The 14,510-nt window shown below is 39.8% G+C and overlaps 1 protein-coding gene across 2 annotated transcripts in view; it reads left to right on the top strand.

Moving 5' to 3' along the window:
- Window positions 1-392: 392 nt before the first annotated feature.
- TDRD3 (tudor domain containing 3) overlaps window positions 393-14,510 on the top strand; it is a 120,779-nt gene continuing 106,661 nt past the window's right edge. The window contains exon 1 of one of the 2 annotated variants that reach the window (XM_074815565.1): window positions 393-644. In XM_074815565.1, coding sequence (XP_074671666.1) covers window positions 604-644 — 41 coding nt within the window. In that variant the 5' untranslated portion in view covers window positions 393-603. Of the gene's footprint in view, window positions 645-2,146; window positions 2,166-14,510 lie in introns of those variants that run through there. The other variant, XM_074815568.1, reaches the window with a different exon arrangement.

The following is a 14,510-nucleotide window of genomic DNA, read 5'->3' as shown; positions in this document are numbered from 1 at the left end:
AGGGCGTGGAGGAGATTCCTCTTCTACACAATGTAATTAGCAAGAATATTATTTATAGATTAAATGTGCTTAAAAGAACGTCTTCCTGCTACTACAAGGGGACAGGCTGCTGGCCACCGCCGAAGCTCCTGGGCGCCAGAGACCCCTCAGCGGGCGCTGTGTGTCCCTGGCCTAAGGGAGCCCAGCGGCCGGAGGCAGGCAGGGAGGGCTCCACCGCCTCCCAGCCCCACGGCACCTCCTCTTCTGCCCTCACTTCTTTCCCTTCTCCACCATGGCGGCAGCGGCTTCCAGGCAGGCAGCAACGCGCCCTCACCCCCGTAGCAGCCGGTCGCGGGCTTTGTTCGTCTCTGCCTGCGCCGCCTCCGCCCCTTCCTTCGTTCCCTCCGCTCCGCTCCGCTCCCCTCCCTCCCTCCCTCCCCCGCCGGAGAGCTGGCCGGGCCGAGCGCCCGGAGAGGGCCGAGGGGCGGGGGAACGAGCGGGCCCCGCGTCCCTCCTCCGAGCGCCGGGGCTCCCTGCAGCGCCTGGCGGCCCCGCGCCTGCCCGGCCCCGCCGCCGCGCCTCGGCGGCCCTGGGTTCTGTGGGTGAGCGGCGGCAGGAGGCGCCATGGCCGACAGGACGAGGGCGGCGCTCTCCGAGTCGGGCTGGTAAGTGGGAGCGTCCTCGGCTGCACCGCGGCCTTCCCGGCCACCGGGCAGGGCCGCCAGGCCGCGCCGGAGCCTGACCGGCACCCGGGGGGAGCCGGTCGCCGGCCGCGGCCCGTACACCTTTGCGGGTGGCGCCGAGCAGCGGTGTGGGGTTTGGGGTTTCTCCTGTTTCTGAAGCGTGCAGCGCTCAGGGACACCACCACACCCCCTCACCCGCCGAGCTCCGGCTCGGAGCCAGTCGCGGTGTCCAGGGGAAGGGGGTGCGCTCGGTGCCTGTCGCAGGAGCGGCCTGTGCTCGTCGCGGGGAGCAGCTCTCGGCCCCTCTCGGTGGACCTGAGGAGAGGGGCGCCCGCCGGCGGGGCCCTGAGCCTCTGCGGGGGCCGGTGGGCCTGAGGGGCGGCGGGGTCTGGCGGTGGCTGCGCGGCGGCCCGCCCGCCTCCCCTTCTCCTGGGAAGACGGCCTTTCCCCGAGGCCTGTCTCGGCTGGGTGTCGGCGATAGCGATTGCCGGGAGGCCTGTCGCTTGTCGATAGTTTTGTTGTTTTAGTTACACTGTGCTCCCTTCAGCTAAGCTAAGATGGAAAAAGTGGAGTTAAAGTAGGGTAAATACGTGACGCTTGAACCCAGGTGTTCATGTTTTCTAGTCAGCCCGAACAACATGTTCCAGTGAGTTGTGCTTTTCAAATACTTAGTGCAAACTCCACATCTCAGTTGCTAGGCTAGAGGTGTTTTGGCACTGTTGACTGGAAGTTGATTTCTTTAAATTCATCAAAGTAATTTACTTATTAGTCAACACTTAGTCTTTTTTGGTTAACTACTTACAAGTCACCAAAACAAAAGCTCAGTGCTAACTACCAGAGGACAAAGCAACTTCCTTTGGTTGTAACTGAGAAAAATTGCTCAAATTAGAAAAAGCATCCTTATTTCCAATGGCATTTTGGGGATATTTCTGTTCTGCTGTGTAACTTCATGGTTCTCCTGGGCTCTGATTTCATGTATGGCTAAGTTGTAAAAACTTAAAACAGATGTCACATGGTTTAGAATAGACTATTTTAGTTGGAAGGGACCTACAACCATCATCCAGTCCAACTGCCTGACCAATTCAGGGCTGACCAAAAGTTAAAGCATGTTATTAAGGGCTTTGTCCAAATGCCTCTTAAACACTGGCAGGCTTGGGGCATTGACCACCTCTCTAGGAAGCCTGTTACAGTGTTTGACCACCCTCTTGGTAAATGTTTCCTAATGTCCAGTCTAAACCTCCCCTGGTGAAGCTTTGAGCCATTGCCTTCTGTCCTATCACTGGATACCAAGAAAAAGAGATCAGCACCTCCCTCTCCTCAGGAAGCTGTAGAGAGCAATGAGGTTGCCCCTCAGCCTCCTTCTTCCCAAACTAGACAAATCCAAAGTCCTTAGCCACTCCTCATAGGGCTTGTCTTCCAGCCCCTTCACCAGTTTTGTTGTCCTCCTCTGGATGCTTTCAAGGACCTTCACACCCTTCTTAAATTGTGCACACAGTACTCAAGGTGAGTCCGCACCAGTGCTAAATGCAGTGGGATAATTGCCTCTTTTGACCAGCTGGTTGTACTGTGTTTGATAATCTAGCTTTACAGCATTTACCTATCTTTTACAGCATTACTTTGTGATAATACTAACCAAATCGAGAAAATTAGTGTCTTTCAGTCAGCTTCTTGGATAAACATATGTTTCAGAAATACTCTTCCAAGCAGTTCTAGAGTGCACAATCCTGTGATTCCTGGTTATTAGTGAACTGAAAGAATAATAACTATTTATGCTAATTGTCATAACATTGGCTTATTTAAAGAGCAGTTTTGACTGTAACTGAAAACTCACCCCCCGCCTCTTCCATACTTATTCCTCTCTGAAAAGGAGAAACCTTTCCATAAAAGTAATCTTTATTTTCATAGTTTTCTTTTCTTGCTTTCTACTGTGTATTCAAAATTTTATCACAGAATTTTCAGTTCTTAGTTGTTTTACTACTTTGTCAGTTGAATGACTGCCATTGGTAAATGGCTTTCAGGTTTTGGCAGTACAAATATGAGGCGCCTCTGAAGTGATCTGTTATTCCACAATGTTTGGCGCTCTCCTTGGGGGCATATACTCCTGAATGGCTATAAATACTTGTTATTCTTGCAGTACTGCAGAGTGTGAGCCAAAGACAGGGACTGAAAGATGATGGGGCAAGGGGTGGGCTGATTATCAGGTCCGCTGGAATTATGCCTTGACCTAGTTGCACTGGGAAGGAGTGGGAAATGAATGAATATACTTTTGAGGAATGTGAGGTAGCGTGGAAAAATAATGCTTCAGTGATCTTGTTTAGCTAAGTGTTCATGCACTTTTAAAAAAATAATAACCTAGACATCCATGCTTTTTAACTGTTTTGCTGTTGCTCTTATGCTTATGACTTTTCTATTATTAGTAGATCCTAAACTTATTTAACACATGTATGAGTAAGCCTTCAGTGGTATTTAATGTAGTATACACTGGTGGTTAAATCACATTCTGTACCAAATTGGTTGGCACTATTGCTGTCACCTCCTGTAAAAATAATATGTTTTCTAGTACAAAAATGAAGCTGAGTTTATGTTAAAATCTGTCCCCACTTAAACTGCAGAAGCACCACTTGGCCTTTCAAACCAAATAAGAAACTGTTACTCTTCCATAGTTGCAAATCTGCTAGCTGGTAAGATACTGTGTGTACTGATTGGGTTTTTCTATACCTTTCTTAAATCTTCAAAGGTAACAAGAATTACTACAGACACTCCATGTGAATTTCTGCAATAAGTTTTTATTTTTTATGACTCTGAATACAAAGTGAAATTATTTTTGAAGTAAAGCATTAACATGGTGTAGTTAATATAGTATGGTAGTAATATGTATATTTTTTTCCAGCTAGGCATTATGAGAGAATCATCTGTTGTAAAATCGCCTGGAAATTTGTAATGTTTGCCTTTTAAACTTGTTTAAGTATATTAAGTATATTAAGTTTTTATCAGCTTTTGAAAGATGAAATTGCTCTACCTAGTAAATGGAACAGTGGTAGCTAAAGCTGAGAATCTTTTTTTTTTTTTTTTGGTAGTGATGTTTCATGAAAATGGGTAACAGACCCCTGTCGTTTGTGTGCAGAATTGTAGTTTTTCTGAAGAGACGTCCTTTCAGCTGTCTTTAAAAGTATGCATTTTTTTGAGGCTAGTTCTCTTCATTACACACTACACTGTACCTTGGAATGAGATATTGGCTCTGACTTCAGAGACGAGATAAGGAAGGTGTGTTTGTATTACATTACAGTGAAAAAGATATTCTATCTTAGAACAGAAGTTCTGTGTTAACTTTTTATTTAATTACCAAATGCTTATGAGTAGGAAGGCTAAAGGGCAGAGAGAATTACCTTTTTGTGTTGTTATAGTTGCGTTCGTGAATTTTGAAACCAATTTTCCAGTGTTCCCATTAAAATATAGACATTAATGGAACCTGAGTTGAATCCAGTTTTCTTACTAGAAGTGAAGTTCAGAAGGACTGCAGAATGCATCCTCCTTATTTTAGCAATGAATCACAGAACATTTCTCACTGGTTTGCAACAGAATTTTTTTGTTTTTTTGAAATTTCCCAGGTAGCATTTCACAAGAGAATATGACAAGCCAGGACCTCTTACAATGTCCTAGATTTTTGCAGAACTTGGGAATTTATTACATTGAAATGTCTATATGTTGTCAAAAATGAACTATATACCATGTCCTACAGCAGGTTTAGCCTGTGATCCCACAGATCTTCAGTCTGGTGACTGATTGATCTCTCAGTGTGGGAAAAACAAGACATGCAAACTGGATAACTAAAGATTTTTTATTTTTTTTTTTAGTACAACTAAATTTACATGTGAGTTCCTTGTCAAGTAGTAGAGATACTTTTATTGCGGTGTGTGATGCAATAAAAATTAGTAAGTATGGCAAAAATTTATAGTCTTGTAAAATTTCACATATTTTGAAGATTATGTAAACTACGAAAAGTTGTTCCTGGAGATGAAGAGGAACTGCAATTGTACTTGTTGGGAAACAAAAGAATAGTGCTTAGTAATCCATGAGAAAACCCTTATATCAATGTATTTTTGGTTTTATATACTTTGTAAGTAAAAACTATATGCTTGGTGTATACCAAACTATTTTAAACTGCATTTGAGGTATTTCAGCAAGTAATGTGCTGCATAGTGAATAACTTCAGATTAGAGATTGGTCTGTTCAAATTTGTTCTTTGTAGGACTGATCATGTGAAGTGATCCAAGCTAAAGCAAAAGCAGGTGCATGCCTGGAAACACAGGGAAGTGCTCACGAGGGTGAGACTAACACCTCTTTCTAAGAGTGCAGCAGGAATTTGGCAAAGCACGCGTTTGGCAAAGTAGTCAGTTCCAGGATCCTGCAAGGTGATCTACTTTTCCTACATGTTCTTTTGCTGCTCCGCTGAAATGTCTTTGGAAGGCTCAGCTGAAATCGGCCCCTGCATGTGGAGCAAGCCCAGGCTGGATACAAGATGCTCCTTAGACACGGGGATAACACAGTGATTCACAGGAGAGATGCATCTGTTTTGAAGTTCTTGACACTCCTTTTGTGATGTACGTCAATTTGTGAAGTTTGGTTGGTACTGTGTAATCTCAAAGTACTGGTACAAAACAAAATGTTGCATCATTGCATTTTTTATTTGTTCGGGTGTATGCCTTACTGGCTGGTCTGGTTGGTTTGTGTTCTTGATGGATAACAAATAACGAGTAGTTAGAACCTGAATTCTTTATATGATTTTCACCCGGGGGGAACAGAAAAGGTCTGGTGTTTTACCTTCTGTTAAGGGAAACAAGTCCAAGAAACTAATACAGATACTAATTTTTTTTTTTAATTTTTTTTTAAAAGAAGATGGTAGGTGGTAACAAATGACTGGTATCAGATGGAATTGTCCCAACTTTTACAAGAAGCTGATTGAGGGCTATAAATAATAGTTTAAAAAGTGCAAAGAAGGATAGTTAAAATAAGATGGAAGGACATAGGGGACTAACATGTTTGAAATCCCTCGATTTGCAGAAGAGAAAACTGAAGGGAAAGAACGCAGTGAGGTTTGTGTAATCTGCAGGCAGTACATAAAGTGGATGTAGAACTCTTACTCACCAAATCCTTAAAGATTATTGCTCACTGAATGCTGCAACACTAGAATTAGAGAGCATTTACCAAAACTAGTAGCAGACTGGTTTAGAAATGGGTAAAATATTTGACCAAGGACCTGAAGCAAATCCTTGTTCAACAAGGATAAAAGGTTATCCTATGTTATTAGTACAGTTGGTTAAAAGAAGAGAAGCTACATGTATCAGTGATTGCTTCATGATAGAAAAATGTTGCCAGTAAGTTTCTTCTGGGATCTTGAGGTTCATCATACTAAAAAAAGAATTGAGTGTTGTGGCATCATAGCAGTTTGTTGATATATGAGGGTTGGTAAAATCTAAACTGTTTGGGTAGTTGCAGCAAAATCTTATGATACCACTGCCTAGTGCTTTCACATAGAAATGTAATTCAGTTTTGGTGAATGCCAAATGATGCTCATGCAGGGGAAAATAATGGAAACCTATCTACACAGGGATAAGCTCAAAATTCACTAATGTTACTTACGCAGGATAAGGGCAGTGGTCGGAAAGCTGTTGGGAATTGTTCTCAAAGAATAAAATAATTGTTAGGTCATTATCTATATTAATGGTGTGTCCAAATCATTAACAGTATGCACTGGTGTAATCACCCTGGCACAGCAAAGGTTTCACAGCCAGTGAAAAAGTGGGTGAGAGGTGTGGAAGATCCTCTGTGCTGGGAAGATGAACATCTTTAGTCTGGAAAACAGAACAATAAGAAGAAAGGGGACAGAGGTCTATAAAATCTGTAGATCATACAGAAATGATGACTAAAGCAAGAATAGCAGTTTAATTTACCACTGGCCACCCAGTGAATTAAACCTGCTACCTGATGAAAACTGAAGTAACTTTTCAAGGAATGTGTAATTAAATCATAGAACTTAATTGCCAGATGATACTGTGGAGCAGAAAAATGTAAGTGGGTTAAAATTGTAATTAGGCAAAGTCAGGTAGGGATTGGTACCCTGAATACTGAACTTTACAGTGGAGTTGGACTACCAGCTCTAAAACAACTGAAAGCTAGGAATTATTCCAGACACTTTGAGATATTTGCTGTGTTTTACTTTCTGTACTTGAGTCATCTGCTTCTGGCAACCCTTGAAAAAAGGGAACTGTGTTAGATAGACCTAGACTGCGTAAGCACCATTTATGTTCTTACTTTTGCATTGTTAAGTAAGTGTCTTCAGGCTGTAGTTCTACTGAAGAAAGGATTTTCTCCTTTTGGTTGGGAGTTGGGGGAAGAGAGAGTGGGAATTTGGAGAGAAATTAACAGGACAGAGAGAAAAGACAAAGCAAGTGTGACAGTCCCTTATGCACTTAGTCTCAGCTGTGATTTCCACTGCCTTACTGCAACTCAGCCTCCAGGTTTTCATTAGTTGCTGGGAGAGACTCTCTTTCTCTTGTCTTGTTATACCCTATCTCAAATTGATTTATGTATCATCTTTGGCGGGACAGACTTCACCTGCTGGTTTCTGTGAATAATTTGCTAGTAAGATGAAGCACTAATACAAATTGTCCTTTGTTTATAGAATTGTTGCAACTTAGAGTGAAGATGTGGCTACTGTGAACCTTTTACTCAACAAAAGAAAAAAGTAGGAAAAAAAAAGAAAAGATAAAAAGCTTAGTTTACTTGCAACACATTTACAGCTGGAAGTCCTTTAAATTGTTACAGACCTTTATTTAACACCCACCTTTTCAGTGGCCTTACTTTTCTTGATATAGTGCATCTCGGGTTGATTCTCTTGAGTCAGTGAGTTGTGTAGGAGTGCGTAGCTTTCCATAGCTAGTCTCCTTTTTGGAGTCCTTGGAGATTTCAAACGTATTGCGTCTTGTTTCAGAAGTTATTTCCTTAGCCTTATAGTTTATAGGCTTTGCAGTCTTTTTGAGACACAAATACTTTATTAGGACAAGTGTCACTTTATGTGTTTGACTCAATGATGTAGTAGTTTCCTTCTTTCTGCCTCTTTTTGTCCCCGTGGTCTTTGACTGGCCTAGTGTTGAGTAGTGCACATTATCTCTGAGAGGGTGATGTCTTCTGAGTTTCATAATATTTTCTATCAATTTGTCTGTTGGTAAACTAATTGATATCATGACCTAAACAAGGTGATTTGAGTGGAGCTTATTACATGATTGTGGTTGACTGTTTTGGTCCGATTTACCTCTTCCCTCCCACAAATTGTACTTAGTATACTGTAAGCGAAGCATGCATAAAGGTGATTTTTGGCAGGGATTTGAGATAAGAACTGGGGCAGGATGGAAGAGCAGCATGCTTGATTATTATTTGCCTTTTCTAACAAACCCAAATGAACTTTGCAATGAAGGAGTGAGTTAATAAAAGGAGCAGTGTGTTTAGGAAGTCTGCATTTTCCTGATGGTCAGTATCTCTTACAATTTGAGCAAAAGTAAAAGTAGGTGTGTTTTAAACTTGTGCATTCCTGGAGATTTAAATTACTAGTCAGAAAGCCTGTACCTTCTAGAAAGTGGAATTTTGAGGCATTTGGAGTAGATGTATATAGATGAACTAGGTCTCGGGAGGAAGCCTTTTGCAAAGATTTTTCATTCTGAAATCATGCTATGAGACTTTTAAGACAGATGGTTTTTAATCTCATCAGTCTTTGTGTGCTCACACTCCCCAGACTCTGAATCTCTGAGCAACAGAGGGTAGCTGGCGATTTTGGAGTGAGGTGCTTTTGTCATTCATACTGATAACAAACTGATACTCAGTAGGTTTTTATATGTGCATATTCTACCTAAGTGTTGCTGCTGGATAAAATACAGCTTAATGTAAATGGTACATGTAGGAGTATGTAGAAGTATGAAGCTGTCCTGAAGCTTAATTTAGATAGAATTACACTTAGAAACATTGGATTTTAAATATCCTATACATGGGTTAATTTTTTTATAGGTTGCTTATTCTGTGATAGTCATAACAATATAATTAAAATAAAATTCAGACTGATTCTCCAAGCTGTGCATATTGTTTGTATTTTCAGGAGTAGTACATTTTCTACTTTAGAGGAAAAAAGGAAGATATTTAATTCCAATAACAGTAATTCTAACACAGCTGACAGAAAGAAGAAAAGGCTCTCTGGGGGATGAATGCTATGTGAATATTTCTAATCACATTTTATGTACTTAATGTTGTGAGGTGTCAGAATTTAGGAAGACTGGACAGCTCTAGGAGTGATGTACAACCTTTGAGAGCTTCTTCGCACATTTAAGGAAGAAGAAAGTTACTGGTTTAAATAATTTTTGTAACACTTAAGTAATTGAAGCACGATGGGCATTCTTGCATTGGCATCATTTTGAGCCCTTCACTTTGAGAAATGTAGCGTAAGTATTAGAAATGGGAGTGATGGCATTAACTGACAGCAAGTGAAGACTGAGTTAGAGAACAGACTGCTGAAATTGCTTCTTTGACAGAGCTTGCTGTCTGGGGAGCATGGTCAAGACTGGCTTTTTCTTTCCTGTTGTTTGTCTGATAGTGCTCCAGAAATGGCTTGGAGCTGCTTGTTCTGTGTCATGTCTGAAAAAGAGCTGTTGAGGAAAGCCAGAGGAGAAAATGCCATGTGTGTTCAGACAGCTTCAAGATATTCTCAGTGGCGTGGCAGCTGTGTCTTTGGCATGGCCCCAGCCTTAGAATATTTGTGTTCGGTTTAACACTTTAGAGAGGCTGACAATGTTTTCCTGGGGAAATGTGAGTGAGAAACAGTATTCACAGCTTGTATCCAAGAAAAAAAAAAAAAAGAATTTTATTAGATGAAGAAAGAAAACCTTCCTCATTGTTGTGACTTTGTATGTCGAATTGCTGTGGCCTGTTATGAATCATGGAGAAGCAAATATTCTCAAGGAGCAAAGCGTGCAAGAGTTCTTGTCCAGTTCTTTCTGACTGCAGGGGCTGTTTCTAGCATCTGCTGTATTACAGCAGTGCTGCTTGCTGAAAGCTGATCTTATCAAAGTTTGGAGTTAGTGAGGTCATCTTGGGCACATCTCTGTGTTACCTGGAAAAGTTTGACATTTTTGCATTGCAGCTATTACTTCCAGATAACAGTATGTGTACTTATCACTAAATCTGTTCTATTAAGGAGTTGTAGAGACTCATGTTAACAGGTTGGGTGTTTTTTTTTTTTTTTCCAATCTGCTGAAGTTTCTGAAGTTTCACTCTGCTATAGTCTTTTACTGTGATAAAATACAGTATGTTGTTATCTCAATATTTAAGTATTTTATATAGATGTAAATCAGGATATACCATTAAAACATGGGCTAAAAGTGTATGCTATCCAGGACCCTTACCAAGTGCATTAATAACATTATTTTACATTTTTATGAAGGTATTAAATTACTTAGCTCTGATATTGATGGCAGTATACTTAATGGGGAAAATACACCTTTCAGCAGCTAGATTGTCTTGTTATGTAGTATTACTTGATAGAACAGTAGAAATAAATTTATTATGGAAGCATATTTACACTACTTCTAGTTGATATTACTGTAATTACTGTTAGGGTCATTGTACAGCGGGAGTGGGGGAGACTTTAAAAGACATCAGGGTAGTTAAGTTTACTAGGAGGTTCCAAGTACATACTTATTTTGTTAAACTGTGATCCTGTATCCAAGACAGTTTTAAATACAAAGCAGAGATGTTGAATTCTAAATTACTTTTTAGAATGGTAGCACTAATGAAGTATTACATTTTCAACTTCTTAGAACACTCTCTGTTTTATTGTTGAAAGTACTTGCAAGTACTAAGGTTTTCATTTAGCTGTGATTTGGAGGAGAGTGCGATAGGAAAAAACTCAGTGAAGGAGCTGAAGAGAAGGTGGGTGATTTTCAAGGGTCTGGTTCTGACTGCAGAGTAGTGGTTTCTGAATCAGGCATATTTTGTGTTGAAGCGATGAGCTGCTCAGGAATGCTGAGAGGATCCTTCTGTAAAAAATATGGTCTATCAAGCTGCTTTTCTTTCAGATCAGAATGTATGAGCACAGTCATTCTTGGTTTTAAAAACTTATTCAGGGTTAGCTTTTTTAAATTCAGATGTAACATATGTATACATCTGTGTAATACACATATAATTATTGATAGACTTGAGAGTTGCCATTCAGCTAGACTAAGAAACATCTTGGAGTTCTATCTTGTGGCAAGTACTTGACAGATTCCTCTGCAGCTTTTCACTTGAGTGGTATCTGCAATACTTTATCTGTTTTTGGTAGAAAATAATATCAAATTTGTTTGTTTGGAACTATGAAAATCAGAATAAATTAAGTGGATGCATCGTTGTGTACACTTAATATTCGAAGCTAAACCAGTTCGGGTTTTTTTTAATAGTTAAAGCTGGTCTTGAATTTGTAGCATATAATGATTTCAAACCATTTTTGTGTCATTAAATAAAGTATGTAATTTTTTTATTTTAAATGGCTGCTGATGTCTCTGTCAAATTGGTCTGATAATTTTCTTGCATGTATTTCAGAATTTCCTTTTGAAGGATTGTCTAAACTGGAGAAAATACCTACGGAATGAGCAAATGAGTGTTTTTTATGCTTGAGGTGTTGAGTTTTGTTAATTCACCAAGTTTTCAACCTTGATAGATACCTATTATAGAAATTTGTGATTGATGCTCATGATCTTGAACACTTAGGCAAAAAGATTCTCTGTTGTGTGGTGTTTGAGATGGAAAAAGATGTCCTTGGACAGTGCTGCTAAGGGTTTACTAGTGTGTAATTTTCTTGAAGTTTAGAAATGGGGAAGAGAAGGGAAGCAGAAACGTTTTTCTAATCACTTCATTACTCATTGTCTCTTCCATTTTTTTAGTTTATATTTCAGTTCCTGACCTAGACATGTTGCTGTATGATAATAACATGAAGAAATGGAAAAAACCTAATTTAGTCTAGAATAGTAATTGCTGTTATGTTCTATGCTATGATCATATTTTCTTCATGCTATTGCACTAGAGAGATGAAACTTAGTGCTTTATAACTGCAGAATTCCACTCTTAAATGTTTTCCTTTTTTTTCTTCAGGTTTGAATTTCTAATTTTTTTTGTTGCTCTGGGCAGAAGTTACTGTGTTCCATGGTGGTTTGGTTCTCAAATTAATAACATAATTTTTATCTTCCAATAGCAGTTAGCAATAACTGACTTCCCCCCTCCCCCAGTTATTGGCTGACCAGAAAAAAGTAATTTTCTGTCAGATGAAATGCTTCTGTGACTGACGTAGGAAGGAGAGGAAATACAAGCTTGAGTTAGAGCATCGTTCAAAAAAAAGGAGGGAGAAGAAAGACCACATGTTGCTCTCCTGCTGGGAGGTTAGATGAATCTCTTGGGAGGTTATATGAATCTCTTTGAGTGTTCGAGCCCTTAATTTAAATCCTTCCTCTTCCTGAGCCTGCAGTGCTAAAATACTACATTGAAAATATTAATTAAACCAGAGAATATGAAAATAAAGCCTAGTGGCGAATGAACTACTTCAACACCTGACTTTTACCTGTTATTTCAAAGAATGTTTAAGTAAACCATATGAAAGGGGACATCATTTGGTGTTGTACCATGTTTTGTCTTTACGCTTTGTTTATAGCAGTAGCAGTGAAGTGCAATGCAGGTTTTATCTTATGCAAACTGGTCTTTTAATTCTTACTAACTTTGAAAAAGTGTTTGCTCTGGTAAAACTTTGCCACTATATCTGCAAGCATTTTAATAAAAAGTACTGCCAGTTAGGAAAAATACACTTCTCGTTGCTTGTGCAGACTGCCCTTATGGATACCTAACTTCGTTTTGCAGTAGTTTGGCTGATCCCCTTCACATTTTTCACAGACCTACACTTGTCTGTAGGTCAGTGGTTGAATGAGACTTACGTAGCTTATCTGCAACTGATGAACTGCAACTTGGAAATAATCCTTGGAAGCTGTTTAACAGATGCAGTAGTACTATTTTTAGGAATATAGGAATCTCTGTAGCTGTAAAGCTTTTCGAATTAATTGTAAACATGTCCTAGTTTTAGTGTGTGTTCTTTTACATTGCAAGAGTGTGCATGCCTTTGCTTTGCTTATTTTGAGTGACTTTCGGTAAATATGCTATAAATCTAGTTTTAAAGGTCTGTAGAAATGGCTATTTTTAGGATAAAGTATAATGAAAAGAAACCTACCACTTCTGCAGGGTTGAAAATAACTTCTCTCTGTGCAGAAAAATTTCCTGTGCTGAGTTAAAATTATGCAATATTAATAATATGGATGTGTGTATTTTAAGCATTGATGACCACAGCTGTGAAAGAAATTATTTTCTGCTTGTCATTTTCAGTTATAACATCTACTCCTTTTCAGTAGCGAGTACTCATCTTTCATCCTTGTTTTCTGGGCAGGTTGTAACTACTTTTTTGCTTGTTTTTGTCAATTTTCATATGTAGGAGGGAGAGATGTACGTGGGGTGTCTTCAGAAGTTATGTTTTTTTAGTTAAAGCTCTCAAACCAATTCTATAAGAACAGTACCCACTACAGCTGCTATTCTTAGGGACTTTGTGCTGGTGATGAAATACTGGTTTAAGTATTTCAAATAAAAATGAAGGCATTAGCTTAGCATCTTGCTTTGTGAGGCAGCAAACACTGGGGATGTTAAGCTTCTATTATTTCCAAAATTAATACGAAGTGTCTTGAAGCAGAAGTAGTCCAGGTCTTTGACACTGATACGGAAGACATGCTTTAACAACAAAATACCAATTAATAATGTTTCCAAGTTTCATTTTGTAGTTTTATGGTTCAGTGCTGTTTCTGTGTGGTAATAAAGTGAATACAGCTTGAATTGAGAAATATTAATAGTCTCCTTCATGAGTACAGTTGATAAGCTAAAAAAGGTGATTAAAAATGATCAATTTATACTTGATCTACTAAAGATACAGCCTTTTGTTACTTAAATATATGAATATTACATGTTACATATTCCAGTCTCAATAAGCCAACTTTTATGTATCCTTACTGGAAAAAAAATGCACAAAATGTTCCTTTGAGAGAGCAATTTTGGGAACGAATTCTTGTAAAGATGCCAAGTTTTGCTTTGTTTTGAGATAAAATACAATTTTTAAAAAAAAGTTCACTTTGACAACCTCTGGAGAGTCCATCGGAGTCCCAGCCCTTGCTCAAAGCAGGGCTAACTCTGAAGTTAGATCAGCTTGCTGAAGGCCTTGTCTAGTTGAGCTTTGAATATCTCCAAGGTGGCCCACCCCAGTGCTTAGTCAATTTTTGGGAAAATTTTTCTCTCCCTTATGTCCAGTTGAGATTTCCCATGTTTCAGCCTGTGTTTCTTGCACTTTATCATTTCACTCCACACATCTCAGAATTGGCTTTGTCTCCTTAAGCCACCTTCAGATAGTGGGAGTCAGGGGAGGGGAATGAGTTCCTCCTTTGGCCTGCTGCTCTTCAGGCTGAACAAACTTGATAAACCAAATGTTGCTCCCAGCGTCTCTACATGGGCTCTGGCCCCCAAAACATCTTAGTGGCCTGTTTTCGGTTTGTGGGTCTGCTGTCATAATGGGGACCTCAGAAACTGGACCCAATGTTTTAGATGTGGCTTTGCGCTGGGATGCGGGGAATAATCATGTCTCTTGATTTGCTGGCGACAGTCTCGCTAAAGCAGCCCAGTATGTCATTAGTCTTTACCACTGTACGGTCATACTGGTTTGTGTTCAAATTGTTCTTCACCATGAACTGACAA

Source organism: Strix aluco, chromosome 2 (assembly GCF_031877795.1).
Source record: "Strix aluco isolate bStrAlu1 chromosome 2, bStrAlu1.hap1, whole genome shotgun sequence".
NCBI classification, from domain to species: domain Eukaryota; kingdom Metazoa; phylum Chordata; class Aves; order Strigiformes; family Strigidae; genus Strix; species Strix aluco.
The sequence above is the reverse complement of the archived record's forward strand: the minus strand, read 5'-3'. Positions and strand labels throughout refer to the sequence as shown.